Genomic DNA, 20,147 nt, shown 5'->3' with positions numbered 1-20,147 from the left:
ATTAGAATTGGTACTTAACGAATTGTTGGACACATGATGCAGTACTCCTTTGCTTATAGCCATTCATGAAAGATACCCGTACTTTCATCTGTACGTTGATTTCGGTAATACAGATGTTCCGTCTATCTCGTTCTCTCATACACGTTATATAGCCCACTACAGTAGACATCTGGTCATCCCTTCCCTACAGCCCACGTGACCCTGCAGCCTATAGCTATAAATTTTTTTTTTTTTTTTTTTTTATATTATAGTGCTCTACGTCCGGCTCCTTTAATAAAGGCACTACTATGGGCACTTAGCACTTGGGAAAGGGACAAGGTAAGGGATGGGAGGCCACCCATTACAGGGAGGGGGGTAGGGGGAAATTAGGCAATTATGCTGCAAGAAGGTCGCCTAAACCCTCCTCGAGGAGCATTGCGTGGTGAAAAAGCACATGTGAAAAATCACAGAGGTACTTGCCCGAAAAAGTCGCACTATGGCCGGGAATTGAACCACGGTCTCCCGCGTGCCAATCCACGACATAGCCGACCGAGCCACCGCGCGCTCTATAGCTATAAATATATACTTTTTCAGGGGAAATTTTACCGTTGCCGTACAGTAAAAATTATAGTGAATTTAGGATAAATTTTACAGTTACCATAAAAATTACTGTAAACTACGGTAAAAATTCATGAACACCTACGGTATTAATTTACGTAATGACAAATTATCACAGGATTACCGTTTCTTTTACAATAAAAATTCCTGTAATTCTTTTCTGCGTGTATAAATCATACATGAAACCCAATCTTACACTATTACAAAATCAAGTAAGAAAAAAAACTTTCCATAGAAAAAATTGATAAAATACAAACTTATAAATTCTTTGTTAAAATTAACATTAAAATATTTAATTCTTTGTGCTCTATTCATAGGTAAGATTGCAACTGACCCAGCAAAATCGGATCAAATTCATCAACACCAAACTGTTATTAAAGTAAGAATTTAATTTGTTTACCTGCTGTTCACTGGCCATAAACAGAGATCTAACCATGGGACCATCACTAAAGAATGCACATACCATACTTTGCGAGGTGTGTGGTAAAACTTTTGCCAAAGTTGTATACTTTGAAGCGCATCAACTTGTTCACACGGGCGAGAGGCCTTTTGAGTGTGCAGATTGTTCAAAATCTTTTAGCCAAAAAGACACTCTCATAAGGCACGTACGCATCCACACCGACATACCATATGGTCACTGTTCCATTTGCCAAAAGCCATTCAACAATTCAGAGAATCTTAGAATGCACCTAAGGACCCATACAGGAGAGAAATCCTTGAAGTGCTCACTTTGTTCAAAAGCGTTTGGCCTTAAAAGAAATCTCATAATGCACATGAGAACCCACACGGGGGAGAAACCTTACAAGTGTGCAGTGTGTCAAAAAGGATTTAAATGTTCCAGTACCCTTACACTGCATATGCGGACCCACACGGGGGAAAGACCCTTTAAGTGCTCAGAGTGCCAAAAAGGATTTATATCTTCGAGTGAGCGCACAAGGCACATGAGAACCCATACAGGAGAGAAACCCTATGAGTGCTCAGTGTGTCAAAAAGGTTTTAGAGTTTCCAGTGACCTCACAATTCATATGAGGACCCATACAGGGGAGAAACCCTTTGAGTGCTCAGTGTGTCAAAAAGGTTTTAAATCTTCCAGTGAGTGCACAATTCATATGAGAACCCATACAGGGAAGAAACCCTTTGAGTGCTCAGTGTGTCAAAAAGGTTTTAGAGCTTCCAGTGACCTCACAATTCATATGAGGGCCCATACAGGGGAGAAACCCTTCGAGTGTCCAGTGTGTCAAAAAGGATTTACAACTTCTAGTAAGCGCACAAATCATATGAGAACCCATACAGGAGAGAAACCCTATGAGTGCTCAGTGTGTCAAAAAGGATTTACAACTTCTAGTAAGCGCACAAATCATATGAGAACCCATACAGGAGAGAAACCCTATGAGTGCTCAGTGTGTCAAAAAGGTTTTAGAGTTTCCAGTGACCTCACAATTCATATGAGGACCCATACAGGGGAGAAACCCTTTGAGTGCTCAGTGTGTCAAAAAGGTTTTAAATCTTCCAGTGAGTGCACAATTCATATGAGAACCCATACAGGGAAGAAACCCTTTGAGTGCTCAGTGTGTCAAAAAGGTTTTAGAGCTTCCAGTGACCTCACAATTCATATGAGGGCCCATACAGGGGAGAAACCCTTCGAGTGTCCAGTGTGTCAAAAAGGATTTACAACTTCTAGTAAGCGCACAATTCATATGAGGACCCATACAGGGGAGAAACCCTTTGAGTGCTCAGTGTGTCAAAAAGGTTTTAAATCTTCCAGTAAGCGCACAATTCATATGAGGACCCATACAAGGGAGAAACCCTATGAGTGCTCAGTGTGTCAAAAAGGATTTATATCTTCCGGTAAGCGCACAACTCACATGAGGATCCATGCAGGGGAGAGACCCTTTAAGTGCTCAGAGTGTCAAAAAGGTTTTATGTGTTCTCGTGATCTCACAACGCACATGAGGACCCACACGGGTGAGACACCCTTTAAGTGTTCAGTGTGCCAAAAAAGTTTTACACATTCCAGTAACCGTTCGAGGCACACGAAAACTCACTCGAGGAAAAGACAGTTGAAGAACTCAGTGAGTCAAAAAAGATTTACATTACCCAGAGCCCTCACAAAGCACATCAGGATCCACATGGGGGAAAAACCCTTCAAGTGTTCAGTGTGTCAAAAAGGTTTTATGTCTTCTTATTTGTGCACAAGGCACATGCGGATCCACACGGGGGAGCAACCGTTCGAGTGCTCAACTTGTTCTAAAACATTTAATCATAAATCTAGTCTTAGAATACACATACGGTCCCACACGGGGGAGCGACCCTACAAGTGCTCAGTGTGTCAAAAAGGATTTATGTCTTCCAGTGACCTCACAATTCATATGAGGACCCATACGGGGGAAAAACCCTATGAGTGCTCAGTGTGTCAAAAAGGATTTATATCTTCCGGTAAGCGCACAATACATATGAGGATCCACGGATTCACACGGGCGGAAAACCCTACAAGTGCGCAGATTGTCCAAAGTCTTGTAGACGTAAAATCCGTCTTGTAACTCACATTCGCTTCCACACCGGAATACTTTTTGGTCGTTGTAACATTTGCCAAAAGCCATTTATGAACCGCAGCTATCTTAAAAGGTACATTAGGACTCATACAAAAATAAACCCTTCAAGTGCCTAGTATGTCAAAAACGTTATGGCCAAAACCACTCAAATTACGAAGCACAAATGCCAAGTTCAAAATGAACGATGGTCACAGCAAGTTTTGACACAACTATTTATGATTTCGTTGGTTTTATCTGAATAAAACCAGTACTTTAATATGACAAGATTTCATTATAAACAGTTAAATTCGGAAACGCAGCAATGTTTTCTTCGGGGTATAGGAAGAATTTAGTTGATAGTTAAAAAAAAAAGTTTCTAGAAATACGTGGTTTAGTAGTTATATATTATTGTACAATAAAAATAACCATTTAACAATTTGCACATCAAAAACTAAAATTACAATAATAATTATAGAAGTAAAGCCTTTTTTTTGTATCACAAAAGTTTTTTTTGTATACATACATTTATATGGCCATACAATATTAGAAGGATGGTTGCAGAAACCCTACAAGTACTTATGAATATGTCTCAAACTATGTGTATCACGCTGATGTAACTTTGTATAAATCACGTAAAATAAACTTGTCTGTTTCTAAACTGATATAACCATGCCCTTTACACCCTGATATCCTAAAGGAATCCATTTCATAGCAGTGAGCATTCATGAGCCTTTTTTTTAAGCCTACATTTTATTTTCTGTACTCATGTTATGGGTACGTCATAGTTCGTTTTTAATCAATAAATCAAAATGTAGTAATTATTACGTAATTAAAAATGTCACTCGTATTTTCTGTAATTTTATGTTTTCATTATACATTTCCTCAGAGTTTGGTTATCTTTTCATTACTTTTCATGTCGGGTACAGATACAGTTTTTAACGGAATTTACGAATACGTGTTGCCTTATCGCTTTATTATTACCTCGTTTAAGCGATTTAAAATACTTTACAATGAATTACAACATATCCAATTGTCTCAACTTGCTCAGTTGTCCAGAATTTAACATAAAAAGTAAATAGAAATTTTGCATATTTTTACAGATATAATACTAAATGGTCGAGTCCTAACATTGCATGTACAGCCCTTCGTGGTCAAACAATATATTTACAGTATCAGTAACATTTCTCGATGTCCATAAAGAAATATATATATATATATATATATATATATATATATATATATATATATATATTAAAAAGTCCCTGATGATGGCAATTCTGAATTGCCGAAATATTGGACAAATGTAATACTTTGCAATAATAAATAATCCTGCTCAACTAACCAAATTGTAATTCATTTATTATATTAGATTTTAAATACCACAGAGATTTTATCAAAATGTATATTATCTAAGAATAAATTAATTGATTGTAATTGTACCCCGAATGCAAGTATAGCGATAAATAGCCGAAAGGGCCTCGTGGGCAATGAATCCCCCGAAACGGGTCATTTTTTTAAAAGATAAGGATCCTCGATTGAGCAAAGAAATCCAGCATTTGTCGCCAGAAAGAGAGAAAGAGAGATAAAAGGGTCGCGCCCGCGTGTTTACGAGTTTTCCATCCCCCAGTGGAAGGGAAAGACTAAAAAAAAAAAAAAAAAAAAAAAAAGAAACGATTGGTGCTCGAGTTGGGGCGATTCGTTTGCTGAAAATTATCAGATCGACGCGTTTATCGCGCCGAAAGTTGGGACGGATTTTTTTTGTTTGTTTTCCATTCGAGTGCCGAAAACTTCGAACGCAGATTTATTTATTCCCCTACTCCACGAACTGCGGGTTCCGAACAACATTTTCGATTTAATCTTGACACTCCGCGCTGCACAGCCGAGAGACAAAGTGAGCATCCCCCGTACACCCCTTCTGCTCTATATCGATCCACATTCAGGTGTCTGTACGATTGTCCAGCGCTTTTGGGCTGTTTCGTGGATTACGAGGAAACTTTTTTCCAAACGACAATGATTGAAGTTTTTTAGGAAAGGGGCTGTCGCTGTGGTGGTTCCTAACTTGAAAAACTTTAAAGATTCATTTTGTTGCCCAGACCTTTTTAGTCTTGTATTTCACATTCGTACACTGAGAGAAAAAAAAAAAAAATTACAGAGAAATTCCAACAATAATTACCATTCCACACAGTAAATAGAATGCAAAGTGGCAAAATAGGAAAAAATTGTTACTGTTAACAGTAAAGATTATTGTTTTAACATTTAAAATTATGTTTCAAAAAGTAAACATTATGGTTAGAACAGTAAATATTTAAAACAGTAAACCTTAATTGAGTATTGGTTAGTAAATTTTACTTTAGTATGAAAATTCTTACTATAATTTTTAACATTTGAAATATAATTTTTACTGTTAAAATCATAATCTTTAATTGGGATTGTTATATGATGCTTCTAAGTGTGGATTGCAGACAAGATTGAACACATTGATTTCTCCAGTTCTTATCTAATATATGTGTGGTTATTTTGGCATATTTTCTTACTTGAATCAAAATTGGCAAATAATGGGAAGTATTGGTTTTTTTTGTTTTTAAATTTGTTACTCAATAAATTTCCTTAAATTTAATGTATTAAAACGGATATACATGATTACCTGGGTTATAAGTATACGTTGCAAAAGGTGTAAGAACATTAGCAGATAAGTTGAAAGAAAAAAAAGGGGGTAAGTATGGGATGAAGGAGCGAAAGAAGCCAAAGTCATTCCCGAAGAGTAAGGCAGAAAGACATCAAGAAATGGGAGGGAAAAAAATCTCACGAGTAGTCGTCGCTTCTTTTGGATCTCCTCTATCATCATTTGAAGCATTTTGGCTCGCGTTTTCTTTCGTAAAAGCCTTCCTGTCCCTGTTGACCCTGATACCATCGAAGCAAAGCGACAGTGACGTCGGATGAGCAAAAAAATGTATAAAGAAGCTGTGTGCATAAGATGCAGTAAAAAGTAGACAAGGAAAAGCGGAGGTCGAAAAATCTCGCGATTTTACTCGAATAATAAATTTGTTACGGTATAGCCCAGTTAAGATATGTGAGAAATCGAATGAAAAAAGATTTTATTTTGGAATCCAGGATTGTAGGAAAATTTTTGTGAATATAAACTAACCAATGCACGGTATACGTTTAAAAAAATTTTTTTGCATTTTAAGGTAAAAAAAATGTTTTTTTTTTTTTTTTTTTTTTTTTTTTTTTTTTTTTTTTTTTGCACAACTTATTACGTCTTAACAAGTTCTTTCTGTATAAACGCACACATCAGTTATTTCGCAACGATTTTTAACAGATTTTCTAAAATCAGAGTAATAGCAATACATACGAATTTATATCGAGCAATCGGTAATTTTTATTTACCTGGGCTGGGTAGAAATCGCTCTTTTGCACCAAAAAACTCATGCAAAAACTTAAGCATTAGGATATTTTTTTTCCATGCCGAAGAACCTAATTTTTCTTATGGAATTTCCACGTAAGAAATACTAGTCATAAATTTTCGACAGTTTTTCGACTCTTGTAGCGTGAAAGGAAAAAAATAAATAAATAACAATTTTTCTACCGAATGCTAGGGAAAAAAAATTAATGTCACTTTAATGTAGCATCTAATTTTTTTGAACTCTGTATTGATTATCCAGTTTTTTTTAATGTAAAAAAATATGTTCCAAAAAAAAAAAAATAAATAAATAAAATTATAACGTTCACACAAGTGCCCAATGATGAGTCCAGTACGTATATTAGCCGAAGAAAAATCATGATTTAGTGTAAAACACACCTAAACATTCGACCTCTGCAATTTAAAAGAAAAAAAAAAATAAACGGCCCTCGAAAAGCGTTTTGCAACAGCTTAATTTATTTAGCGAAATTCCGCGCTCGTTCAACCGAGCACACTCAAACGTCTGAAAATTCTTCAAAGGCTCGGAGGGCACCACACCTTTCCACGAGCTACAATTTCGAGGGCGCGTCTGTAGCTCAACTTTCACGAGTATCGCGTTGCGAAGGCAAGGGGTACAGTGTAGCAGGGGTAGCCTTGGCGCGCGTGTTGGGTGTGGTTCGCCCCTTTTGGAGCAGTCGGGGCTTAATTGCCCCGCTCCGGTTTGGTTTACGCGGGAATTCATCGCGACAATAATGCCGACGCCCACTCAACAGCGCACACCGCTTCTCGGTTGACTTGTGTGTTATAAATACCTACATACATACACGTGACCTTTCATGTTTGCCTGAGATAGTATATGTATATATTTCTCACTCGCTACTTACTCGCAATGGGATGTATTTACGCCAAGCAAACTTTTTTGAGGTTATGTTGATCTCTTCTTTCATTTGTGTGACTAATGATGTTTAAACACGCACTTGAAATCTCATGTGTAGAGTCTGTTATCTTGATTCATTTACCTAAACAAGTGTCTTATTGTCCTATTTTTTACATCAAAAGCCCATTTTTATTCGTTGTGTGATTAGGCATCGATAGGGTTTTACAAAAAGCAATTAGGTATTCATTAAATTATAGACATGACTGTAATAATATTAGCTTATTCTAACAAAGAAAATCTAAAGTGGTACTATTTGCTTTTTTTATCATCTTAAAAGAAAAAATTAAATAAAAAACATTTGATAAAAGTTTAAAGAAACTATACGTTATTTGTCGTTTTATTTTGTAGTTTTAAAGTTTTCCTAATATATCTTGTATACGTTATTATTACAACTGTTTTTTTAATTATTCATTCGATTATTTATATCATGAAATTTGAATAAAAAACCATCAAAGATTCAAAATTTTTTTATTTGTTTATTAAAAAACACTGATATACAATGTTAATTAGTTGTCTAAAAGCTACATATAAAAAAAAATTGATTTTTTAACTTTTTTTTTTTCAATTTTAAAAATGATTCATAAAAAATTAAAGTAGATACTGAATGCTTTTCCATGATTTTTAAAGTTACGTTAAGTTTTAAAAATAATCCGGACATGCATCTCTGTGTACACTTTAAAACTAAAACTCTTCACGTAAACTCTTCCACTTTTTGTTTCATCGAAACTACAAGGCACTTTTGCGTAGTACATTCACCACCAAAAAAAAAAACCAATAATCCCCTCGACTGATAGTCCCTTCTAAAATCATCCGCTGGAACCCATTTAATCCGCGATTTTCCGACACACAAACCCAAACTACCCGCGCGATTTGTACAACTATACACAGCATGGAGCAGCGAAAAATTCCGCGTCCAGCTCAATGTTCAGTTTTTCCAACAGAGTTGGCTCACGGAAAGGATACGCTTTCTGTGCTCACTTTAACGCACTTTTACCTCAGTAAAAATATTTCATTTTTAAAAATAAAAATTTAATCCGGTAAAAAATTATATTGCCCAATCATATGAGGGTTCATTTAATTGTTTATCAGTGCTATAAAGTATACTTGAAATACATGATGATATAAACGATAGTTGTGACACTTTTTCATGATAAAAAACGATGTAATAATCATTTGCATAACTATCATCTTACGAGAAATCACAAAAAAAAATATTTAAAGTAAAATGTTGTCCCTATTTTATCTACATTAGTTTGACGGTTAAACTTTGAACTAGTGACTTTTCCATGTTTTAAACTAAGGGGGTACAAAAACAAAGTGCAATCATCGTGCTATGCTTGCCCCGTCGTAACAAATTTCCTTCTCATTAAAATACACGCGTACCCACCCACGAAAATCGACAAAGTCCCCCAACACGTCACCTTTTTCCACATTTATTTCTATATTTACTCGACCAAACGCTCAAAACACACACGCCACGGGGAGGTCGTAGCATATTTATCCGCCGAATTAGCGCTAACGAGGTTTCCCTTACAGTGAGAACGCATTATACCCACGTGTACGTATACGTATGCGCACTCCATACTCCTCGACGACGACGACGAAATTATCGTTAACCGCGTTTCAGAGGTGGAAGGAGCACGCGAGAGGGTAGGAGGGAAGAAAGGGGTAACGCGCGCGAGCTCGTTAAAGCACCTTCGCAGGTATATAATATAGCTACCGCTGGCTGCGCGCAGTAGTGCATGGGTGCATGCAGTTTTCGCATTCGGTCCTTTCTGCCCATGGGGCGCGGGAGGAAGGGAGGGAGGGCTTCTCCCCTGCGCGCCTCGCTGCCACGGATAAATGGGTAATCCCGCGGCGTCGGGGAATTGTGGGGCTGAGCCCCACGCGTGTACATGTATATATATATATATACATTTCGATTGACGGCTCTCTCTCTCGCTGTGATGTGGCTGTATATAGGCACCTACTCGAATATGCGAGTTGCGTATGTGTAATGAGAGGGAGAGGGACTGAATTTCTCGCTGACTTGGAAGTTTTGCTTCATTGAGTGATGCGCGTGTGCCCACGGCTGATTTCGGTTTGAATTATGCATGGAGATGATGCGTGTAAATTCGAAGTAATGGCTTTGGTGGGCACGTAGATATTGGAAGGAAAAAATGAAATAGTGTGCGAGCGTTCGCGTCAATTTCCAGAAATAATGCTAATAATAAGCCTGCGAGGGAGGGGACTTTTTTTTTTTTTTTTTTTTTTTTCGTTAGCTGGATTTTATAAATGAATAGATAAGTAGTTGGGTTCAATGTAGGGAATTTTTATTTTAGATGGACGTTATTTTACCGTACTGGCAGAAGAGATTATTCGTGTTGTATAAGTTATTTATTCATTGAAATGTAGGTATGGTTGAAAAAGTCTCTCTAAGCGTGTTTAGTAATTTCCTGGGTAAGACACAATGTCACAACTATCATGAAATAGGTTAATTTCGGAATTAATCGGAGAATCATCGTTTGATAAAATTAAGTAAAGTTAATTGACATAAGTTTTTTTTTTTATAAGTTTTCAAATATATATTTTTTAGAACAAAAACGTTTTTGTACACTTACAGAATTTGAAAACAATTTTTTAAACCTTATTATTTAATAGAAAATGTATTTTGATAATTTAACCTTGTTTAACTACATTTTTCTTGAACACCTTTATTTATAAACGGTAGATATTAATCTTCATCCCTTCGTATCGAAGTTTAATTATTATTGTCATCTTAAAAACCAGGTTTTATAGAAAATTAAACAAACTATACCGATACAGCCCGTTTCAGAAGTCAATCTTTGTAACAAAAATTTTCTTAATTTAATTACAATCTTAAAAAATTAATATTAATAATATTGTACATTATAGTGCAAGATATTGCAAACTAGTTGAAAAAAAAAAAAATCAAATAATAGAGTTCAATATTAAAATGACAACGCTACACCTTATCATTTTATTAAAATATGATATTATGCAATAAGTATCAACAAAATGATACTTTAGTTTTTTTTAAACTTCCTAATTTAAATTGTCGAAAAAGATTAATTTTACGATTTAATTTCTCAAAAATTGTACCTCTAGTCCTTTTGAAGTTTTTAATATCTCATGAATAAAACTTAAACTTCCCTAATAACTTTCTCATAAAAGTCCAAGTCCATATTAAAACTGACGCTTCACTGGGAAAGAAAAAAAAAAAAATTATGGTCCGACAAAAAATCTGATAAAACTCAAGCACCCCACACATGTATCCCGAATAATTACACAAATATTTCGCCGTCTCGTATACCTACCACTCCCAGCGAAAGTCTCAATTTAACACACAAGTACGAGAAAAGCTTTTCGTCGCTGCAACTCACAATCACCGAGAGCAGGGGGAGAAACAGGAAAAACGCATTCCCCATACAAGCATCCACCCGCTCTCTCTCTCTGCACGGGTATAATTAGTTCCCAAAAAACGCCCAACAAGCAAACACCCTGCACGTATAAAAAAATCGCGTTAGTGCGTACACTCAACTCCTCTACGTACGCACGTGTATGTGAAAACGAAAATCCCGCCACGTATAAGAGAGTTAACGAGCGCGCGGCTGCTCTTTGCTGTATCGCGGAGAGGGGGTTGAAAAAAGACGCAGCCAAACCCCCGCTTTCGAGTGTTTTGCGCTTTTCGCTGCACCGCGCTGCAGTGTGTAAAAAAAAAAAAAAAAAAAAAAAAAAAACAGTCGAGAACAACTCGAGGGTAGCTTTTTTCTTTTACCTCAACGTTCATTCGTACGGCTGATGCCGCGTGTTTTTCTGAGCGAAACGAGAAAGTCGAGCACCTCGGCTCGCATTACTTGTAGGTGTATATGGAGATCAGACGAAAATATGGTATATAAATGACGAGAGCGCACACCAGTGTGTCTATCGACAAGAGGTATAGGGATGAAGAAAAAAAAAAAAAGAAACGGATGGCTGGGTGCACACATCAACACGTAGTTCGGGCCAAATCACATGCAAACATTTTGTGGGGGTCGTCTCTCGCGCGATTTGCGCCGGAATTGAGTTTTAAGTTTTTTTTACGGTCCCGCGCTCTTGTGCGTGCGTGAGGGGGTCGTTACACGCGCGTCTTTGGAGTTGAAGCTTTGCATATTCTTATTTGTTTGGCTGTGTATGTATAGAATGTATATTTCGAGGCCTCCTGCAGGTTCCTTTTCGTTGTAGTGGCTACTGCTGCTGGTATTGTTGGCGGTGTTTGCGGTTCCTTGGGTTTAATTCTTTTTTTTTTCTGGTTGGATTTGAGGATTTTTTCGCGGAGAGTAATGCTTTGGTTTTTTGCTCGGTTTTTTTTTTTTTTTTTTCAATTTTTATAACATTAAAATTTCCCCTGCTCACTGTATGCAAGTACATATTTACATGATGCGTATTTGAAGGTTCGAGGCTATGGTGTGGATTAAAAAAAAAAATATATTATACATTATTCGTGTTGAAAGAGATTTTTTTTATTAGTTCTTATTACACAGACGTCAAGGAATTTTTTTTTCAGTAAGTACTAAACTCCGAGAAAAACAGACTTAAAAAAAAAATTCTATATTATGAATATTATTCGTTAAAAATTCGTTTGAAAACAAATTTTGTTTACTATTAGATAATTAATGAAGAAAAAACAAGTTTTTTATTTCCCGAAATAATATATTTTATTTTCAAAGCAAAAAAATGTACATAATAGTTACACCCTGGGGATCTTTTTTTACCATCATAATATACTGTTCATACGTACGAATTAAATTGATGGTTGGTCCACTACTACAACTGTTAAAATTAAATTTTCACAGTGAGGGAAATATTAAATAAAACAATTACAAGTAAACAAATAATGTCTTGAAGAATGATTATGTTATCTAATTTAAAAAAAATATTCATGCAAAATAATAAAATATTAATACACAAAAGTACTATACTACTTGTAGAGAACATTTATTTGGTAAGTACATACTTTCTTGATTCTAAAACGTATTTTTTTCTCTCAGAGAAAATTACAATGACAATCGCTTTCAAATTGCAGGCTGTAAATATAGAAAAAAAAAAAAAAAAAAAAAAAAAACAAACAAAAAATAAGAATCAAACATGGAAACGCTCAAAAATCCCATCAACTCTCGCGTCAGCAAACAATTCTCCCCCTCCCCGCATCCACCTCAAATACACACTCGCTTGTTGTGCGATTCTGTTCAAGGTAAGCTTGCGACTCCATTTCAACCGCGCCCGTATCGCAGTTCGACTGTATACCCTCTATATTTATCCCTCCTTCCTCTAAAGCCGCGTGTGCCCGTATTTTTCTTCGCCTTGGTCTTCTTTTGTGACTGTGGAATTGAAGGTCCCCTCAGAGAACGGGGCGTGAAAAGAAAATGAGATCGTTGCTTACCTGTGGATATATGGTTTTTTTTTTTTTTTTTTTTTTTTTTTTTCGTACAGTCGAGGGGATGTAATTCCTGAGAAACTCGGACGTCGCGATTCTCAATAATGTAGGAGATAAAATGAAAATAGCAAAATTTTCGTGTTGCTCCGTTTACTTAGTCACATTAGGCTGCAGAGTGAAAACAAATAAATAATGTCTTGATGTCCATTACCTGTATTGAATAAACAACTTAAAAGAGAAAAAAATATTTTTTTTGACCAATGACAACAAAAATGCTTGTACATGGTTTAAAAGTAAAAATGATGCATCAACGAGACTTTGGTACAATAAATGAATAAAATACACATTCGTATCGATTTTTAATTCATATAGTTTATTTTTCAATAATTTTGTTTCTTTTTTATTTTATTTTATTAAATACACGGAAAATGGCGCGGGTAGTGTATGGCTCGCGTGATCGCAATCACTGCAGATATACAGTACTAAACTCGTGATAACCGCCATCGTCATCCACCACTCGAAAAAAACCAAAAAAAATACGCCGAAAAAATCTCTAATACTCACACGCTAGAGTCTCTTGAAATAAAAAAAAATGTATATTTACATACAAATCGAAAAAGTGCATATTACCATTTTAGTATCGATATTATAATTATTTTCCTTTCTTTTATATTATTATTATTATTATTATTATTACAACTGTCGTTTTAATCTACGTATACAATAATATCATCTGCAACGCCTCGTCCTCCCTTTTTCCCCCTTATTCCATCCATCTTTCCTTCAAACCTCGAAATTACACTTTAACACTTCATAATTCACAATATTGCATAACGTAGTGATTTCATTGTTTATCATGTGATTTATATATTTATAATTTACACCTTTGATTTATCGCTTGAAACCGCGCCTAACTATAAGTACCTTATATTCTTTCTTTTTTTCATTATTTTATTTCGTCACACCGACGAGTCCTTAATGCATATACAATAAACACAACACCCTTGCGTGTTCCACTCACGCAACCCACTCAATCGCAACGAAAAAAAAAAAAAAAAAAAACGTCTCTTCCCATCATTTCGCAACGAAACAAAAAAAACTTTTCTTCACCGCCATACAGTTCAGCGTAGCCAACGGGCTCGTGTGTACGGTACAACGCTAGTCGAGCTTGCGGAGGTCCAACTGAAAATCGAGTTTCAGGGCCACACTCCTCTCATCTCCATTACGCGTGCATGCATATATGTATACATGGCACAGCGCGTACACGGTATTATCAAAGTGACGGAGAAAATGAGAGGAAGGGAGGAACTTTCCTCGGTGGAAATTCGGTGATGAATTACGCGCCGGATCCACTCGTACGTAAATTATACGGCCTGCTGCGCTCCTGACGTAACGCGTGTAGGTAACCCGCATGAATCACCAGTGTAATATATGTATATATATATACACACGAGCGCAGTTATCGCTGATAAAATTTTTATCTACGCTCGCGATTTAGGTGTAATAAAGCGAGAGAGAGAGAGAGGGAAATATACGGCCCAAAGTTTTCGGAAGAATTACATCGCATCGTGTTTTTTTTTTATGGGCGATGTTTCACTCGCGAGTGAAAATACATGACGTACTTGCAATGATATAATGAATGAATGAATGAATAAGAGAAGAAAAGCCCGATTTCTCGGTACGCGCCTTACCCCTCTAGCTGCTGCACGGGAAAATTCAATTTACGCGCGAGGTATGCTCCGTGTCGTTGTCTTTTCATTTTTTAACTGCTCGTGTGTGTATAAGTGTGTAGTACCGGAGAGACGCGATGGGTTTGGAACGCAATTTCGCGATGCCGGATGAGAGAGCGAAATTTAAATAATGCACACCCCCTCACCGACACTTTCGGTTTTCACAGACGCGAAAAGTGACTCGTCCGCCCGTGTGATGTATATACTGTGGGTAAAATGAGAGGTGTAACTTTTTGTGGCGTTTGTACAATAATTGGGGAGGTGGATGGGGTCGGCGACAGTACATGTAGGACGGATCGATGAAATATTTTTCATGTGCGACACGCTTGACGTCAAAGGCAGACACAAGAATTACGGGTGCGAGTTTTTTTTTTACGCAAAATAAGACGCTCATGCTATCGAATGTCGGCCAATAGTATGTAAAATTGATGCTTCTTTTTGTTTTTGTGCAATATTAGTGCTCAATGATGATTTGGGCTCAAGTATTGTACGCATTAAAATAATAATAAAAATCATTTTGTTAATTTGTATAACATAGTCTGCCACGTCAAACTTGGAAATGATTACAATGAGTATAAATTCAACGCCTATGTTTGCCGAACAAACATTTTGTTTTCATTGCTATTTGTGACAACAGATGACGAAGTCAATAATGAATTTTTTCTTTTGAATTACAGTAGGTCAGATGCACTATTTTTTTTTTTTTTAGGTGCTGTGCAAGTAGTAACTAAAAAATAAACTTATGATACAAATTGTGCCAATCTATTATGAAAATTTGCTAGTTACCTGCGATGTATGAGAAACAATTTTCACCTGCAATATCTAGCATAAAGTGTACGATGGGAAAGAAAAGGTTAAAAGTAGTATACATCAAGAAGAAAAAGGAATTCCGTCGTTACCCCTTTCCTCCACCCCCTGTATGCATCCCTCCCACTTTGTCTTTTAAACGCGACCCTTTTCACCGTTACGTTGTCTTACAGGTATTTTTTAATTCTTAGAAATTCTTCTATAATACACAGTGCACAAACTCGTGGATGTACGCATCAACTTTTCTACACTACTGATCTCTACTCTCAGAAAAAATTTTTTTTTTTTACGAACATACGTCAAATAAAGACTCTTTTAAGCTCAGCTTGGATAATTGCTCTCTCTCTCTCTCTCTCATCCCTGTTTTTTTTTTCTTTTTTCTTTTTATCTCTATGTCAAATTATTTTCAGCGGATGAGCGGGAGGATACACGTGTACTTTCCAACATCGTAAAGTAAAAAAGTTGCAAAAGAAATGAAAGTAACGAGAGCATTTTTCTCCAACTTTCCAGTATTTTTGTCGTGTACCAAGAAAGTACTCTAATTGATTGTTTCTTGTAATGTGAATTCATTTCATTTTATTTTCCACGTACTCTCAGGGCTGAAAAAAAAAAGAATCAGTCCTTTCGTTTAAAAAATGGTCCAAACAACGAAACTCGAAGTTTTTTCTTTCACCGATAATCTCCAAGATTTTTTTCCTCTATCTATTATATCCTCCATTTCTGCTTTGCATAAACGCCGTCCGGCGAATATAAGGTGTCAGGAGCAGCAGACAATTAACTCCACGGCCCTGCCTCCTTTCCCGTTTCGAGACAACGACGACGCTGAGACCAACGCTTTGTGCGTTTTGAGCTTGACACGGTTTTTTTTTTTTTTTTTTTTTTTTCTTTGATTTTTCAAAAGTATGAGGATTACATTTTTTTCTTTTAGGTAGGTATTAGTGACTTTGTTGTTATTAAGGTGATGGTTTTTATAAATCAATTTTTTTTTTCCCGTACGAAAATATCACATATTACTTGACTAATGTGTATCATGAGAGATTCGTTTTTTTTTTTTGTTAAAAAGCAGATTAGCACAAAAACACTCATGTCAGGGTAAAATCATAACAGTTGGGCTAGAAATTTTTTCTTATGACTACTTCAATTTATATAAAAATGTGTTTAAAAACCAAACTTTTTTTTTTCGTGAAAGTAATATCTTATTTGGTCTACAAAAAAAAAAAAAAAAAAAAAAAATTACATGGAGTTTTCTTCGAGCTTTATAAGTATAAACAAAAAATACAAACAACGGAGCATTGTTGGAAGAAACTCAACTGCAACTGTAATAATCAAAGTAAAGTTTCACCTGGAAATTAACGAGCTCGTTAATAGATACCGAACTAACTTTCAGCAAAGGTAATTAATTTTGCCCGATTTTTTTTTGTTTATTCTCGATCGTCATAATAATGCCAGATACACCGTCAGCTCCTCTTAAACAAGTGTAAGCGTAAATCGAGCCTTTTTATGCATATACATGCCACAGACGGCCTTCATTCCACCATCCACTTAAAAAGCTCTTCGCATAACGACTTCTGGAATACTCGACGTTTTCCAAGTTTTTCCTTTGATCAAAGCTTCCTCTTCTGTTACACTTAAATGATACAATGTTCACCCAACGTCAAGTGTTTGCAAATTCATCCTCCTTCGTTATATTACATGGGAGGAAAAGAAAAAAAAAAAAAAAAAAAAAAATTTATTTTCTTTTGATCGTTTCATTGATTATCCAAAGTATCTCTCGACCCGTTTTGATTTTCATGATAATTCACTTTGGAATCCATACAGAGATCGAATCGCTGGTTTCCTCATTTGTATGCAATTATTATGTATCGAAGCGTTGGTCTCAAAGTCGTTATTTATTTAAAAATCACAATGCACCCCTTTGTTACCTCAAACGTAAAATATATTCACGAGACGTTTCCTGAGTCTTTCATCAACTAATATTAAGTCGATAAGTTATTTTTACAAATTTAAGTTATTTACAAAAATTATATATAGTATATGATATTGTATATCCTTAAAAGTGGCCTCTTTTATTATTTTAATATAACGTACTACGTAATGTTACAGGTATCATTATTATTATTAGTATTATATTAGATTCAACGATGGACAGCAAAAAGTTTTTTTTTTTAATTTTTTTTTTTATCAATGTTATAATCCTATGTATATAATATAATCTCATAACTCGTGCACTCCCGATGATATTGTACATACGTATTACGTTCGAATAAGTTTCACCTTACTTATTTCAATACAGCGTATGATAAACCTCACGTCATCATTCATCATACATATATATGGGTATCCCTCATTTTTTCGAATCCACGAATCTTAGGTTTTTTATTTCTTCTTCTTTCGAATAATATAATGTACTTTTATGTATAATAATATGCATGTGTGTGTGTACAACATATACTTTCATGCGCCTTTGAAGGCCCCGCTTTCAGGTTGAGTGGCGCCCTCTCTACGTAATATATTCATTAATCCCTAACCTACGATAACTCCCCCCAAAAAATCACACACTCCAGTTACATTTAACCTTTGAACAATTCACCAAACGTAATCCTGTCGCTAAACAACGTCTCATTCGCGCCCCGTCTGAAATGTACAAACACTAAAACCACGCCAATCATGCAAAAGTCGAGCAAACCGCCCCCAAATGCAATTAATCACAAGCCCCAATCAAAATCCCTGATCACGCGCCTCTCAACAATAAGTGTATAACATACAAACGCACGCCCATCACATCTCTTTTTATCCTTTACAACGCGAGGCGGAAGACTGTATCATCAGTGACATCTACAGGTCACGTTGTGAGCGCCACCAAAAGTACGGCGATGACAAGTGGCGCCGCTCTGGCGGCGAAACCAGCACTGCGCAAGTCCCCGGCGCTGAGTCTTTGGTTGTTGGCGTGGGTCACCCGGACGCGCTTCAGGGCCTCGAACTTCCTCGAGCCTACCGGTGCGCGACAGACCACCGTCAGCGTGCCCTGGTTCCTCGTCAAGTGGCTCGAACTCACGTCCATGCGCAGACCCAGGATGCTCGGAATACCCGTGTACGTGACTGGTACTTCGTCCCTGCGAGCTGGGTACTCTATTACCTGATGGGCAGGTGCCTGCAATCAAAAAAATTTGTTTTTTTTTTTCACTCACTTTGATTACTTAATATTATTTTGAATTGTCATTATTTTGAGATTTTTTAAATAATAGGGCTAGATGTCACTACTATCGAGTCCCTTTTGTCTGTATTATTGGGGGTTTGAAAGAACGTTTAATGTGTAATTTATGAGTAAATGTAATATTACTTTTATTATTATTATTATTACTACTATTACTATTGTTATATTATTATCGGAAAAATATAGTGAATCAAAGATTTACACCGAGGTTCGCTTGGTCACCTCGTAGAACAGTTGGAATGTTAATGTGATTGCGGATGATCAGTTGTGCCATTTACTGTTTCTCAAATGTGGTAAACTTTACTTATTTGACTATAAAAAGAGACTTGGACACGGATATTTTTTCAAAATTCTTCCGTAGTACTGAAACATCCATAAAATAACTGTGCCCAAGTCTGACTATAAATTTATCGAAATATGCGTTCTTTTGCGATGATATCTCATATAGTACTTTCATGAATCACAATAAAAAATTCATGGCTAAACATAACGCGACTTTGATAAAATTTGGGTACACCTCCAGTTAACGATACGTATGCAACAAAAAACTCACAGTACTTGGATAAACAAATATCAACGGTGTCAAAAGAAAAAAGAATCCAAAGAATACCTCTTGTTCCCCAAAATGGTCGTAATTTTTTGAAACTTTCGAGATAACGCCACAACTTTCCAAACAATTCACGACATCTTGAGATAAAAATATCGTTTGATGGCTCCTTCCAAAACTTGAATTCTTGATTCGGAAGGATAATACACACGTGGTATACTTCAACCTCCGTGTATCGTGTAGGGCAGTTCCCCTAAACATCGATGCCTCACCTTCCACCTCTTGTTATGAATTTTCTCACCCAATCATCCAAGCTTGAGACACTATCCCCAGTTTCTCTCTCATACAAGTGCAACCTTTCGTGAAAACGACGTGATATCATACACGTGCGACATGCAACATCGTCCACTTTGTCTCTTTTCCCGGGACGCGGGGAAAAAAATCGGTGCTCGTTAAACCCAGGCAAGTGCTCCTTTTTCTTATCACACGCCTCGATGATAAACGACACGCTCACGCGCACGACGAGCAATTCCAAGCTCACGTCACTCGTACACACACATATATATGTATACGTTTGATCCTCCCCGACAACGCACAGCCGAAGGAAAATCCACAACCAAGAACGAGTCTTTCCCGAACTTTCCCCCGAGTTTTCATTTTGCAAAAACGTGGAGCTTCACCGCGGATGTACGAGATCGACAGTCGGGCTGACGCTACGCTGATCTCTTCTACTGCTCCATCTTTTTTTTTTTCCCTCCCGCGCTCGGTTAGTTTTGATTTTCCTTTTCCCCCCAGCGGCGCGTATACTGTTGTATTAGCCAGTTCGGCGTTGTTCTTCACGAACAGCCCAAAGGAACTTTTTCCAAGAAAGTTTCTCCGATTCCGAATTCACGCGACACGAGGGTAAAAAAAAAAAAAAAGTCGTTGTAGGTGGACACGGAAGTTGGCGCAACTCCGGCAGGGAGTCA

General features: G+C 36.6%; 2 protein-coding genes across 2 annotated transcripts in view; one reads left to right on the top strand and one right to left on the bottom strand.

Moving 5' to 3' along the window:
- The first annotated feature begins 1,031 nt into the window (after positions 1 to 1,031).
- LOC149373933 (uncharacterized) lies at positions 1,032 to 3,259 on the top strand. The gene has a single exon (XM_089595472.1). It carries the CDS (start codon positions 1,032 to 1,034, stop codon positions 3,135 to 3,137), a length of 2,106 nt encoding a protein of 701 aa, XP_089451598.1. The 3' UTR covers positions 3,138 to 3,259.
- A 13,875-nt stretch (positions 3,260 to 17,134) lies between these two features.
- LOC106640350 (uncharacterized) overlaps positions 17,135 to 20,147 on the bottom strand; it is a 57,315-nt gene continuing 54,302 nt past the window's right edge. Inside the window, exon 4 of the mRNA XM_014354350.2 lies at positions 17,135 to 18,569. Within this exon, the coding sequence (XP_014209836.2) occupies positions 18,261 to 18,569 (309 nt within the window). The 3' untranslated portion in view covers positions 17,135 to 18,260. The remainder of the gene's footprint in view (positions 18,570 to 20,147) is intronic.

This window comes from Copidosoma floridanum, unplaced genomic scaffold, assembly GCF_036245765.1.
Source record: "Copidosoma floridanum isolate Cflo_tuat_1 unplaced genomic scaffold, Cflo_Japanese_pri ptg000025l, whole genome shotgun sequence".
Classification (NCBI taxonomy): Eukaryota; Metazoa; Arthropoda; class Insecta; order Hymenoptera; family Encyrtidae; genus Copidosoma; species Copidosoma floridanum.
Note: the sequence above shows the minus strand (reverse complement) of the source record. Positions and strands in the feature narration are given on the sequence as shown.

Coding starts and splice junctions, on each gene's coding strand:
- LOC149373933 (XM_089595472.1), top strand. CDS start 1,032: ATGGGACCATCACTAAAGAATGCACATACCATACTTTGCGAGGTGTGT.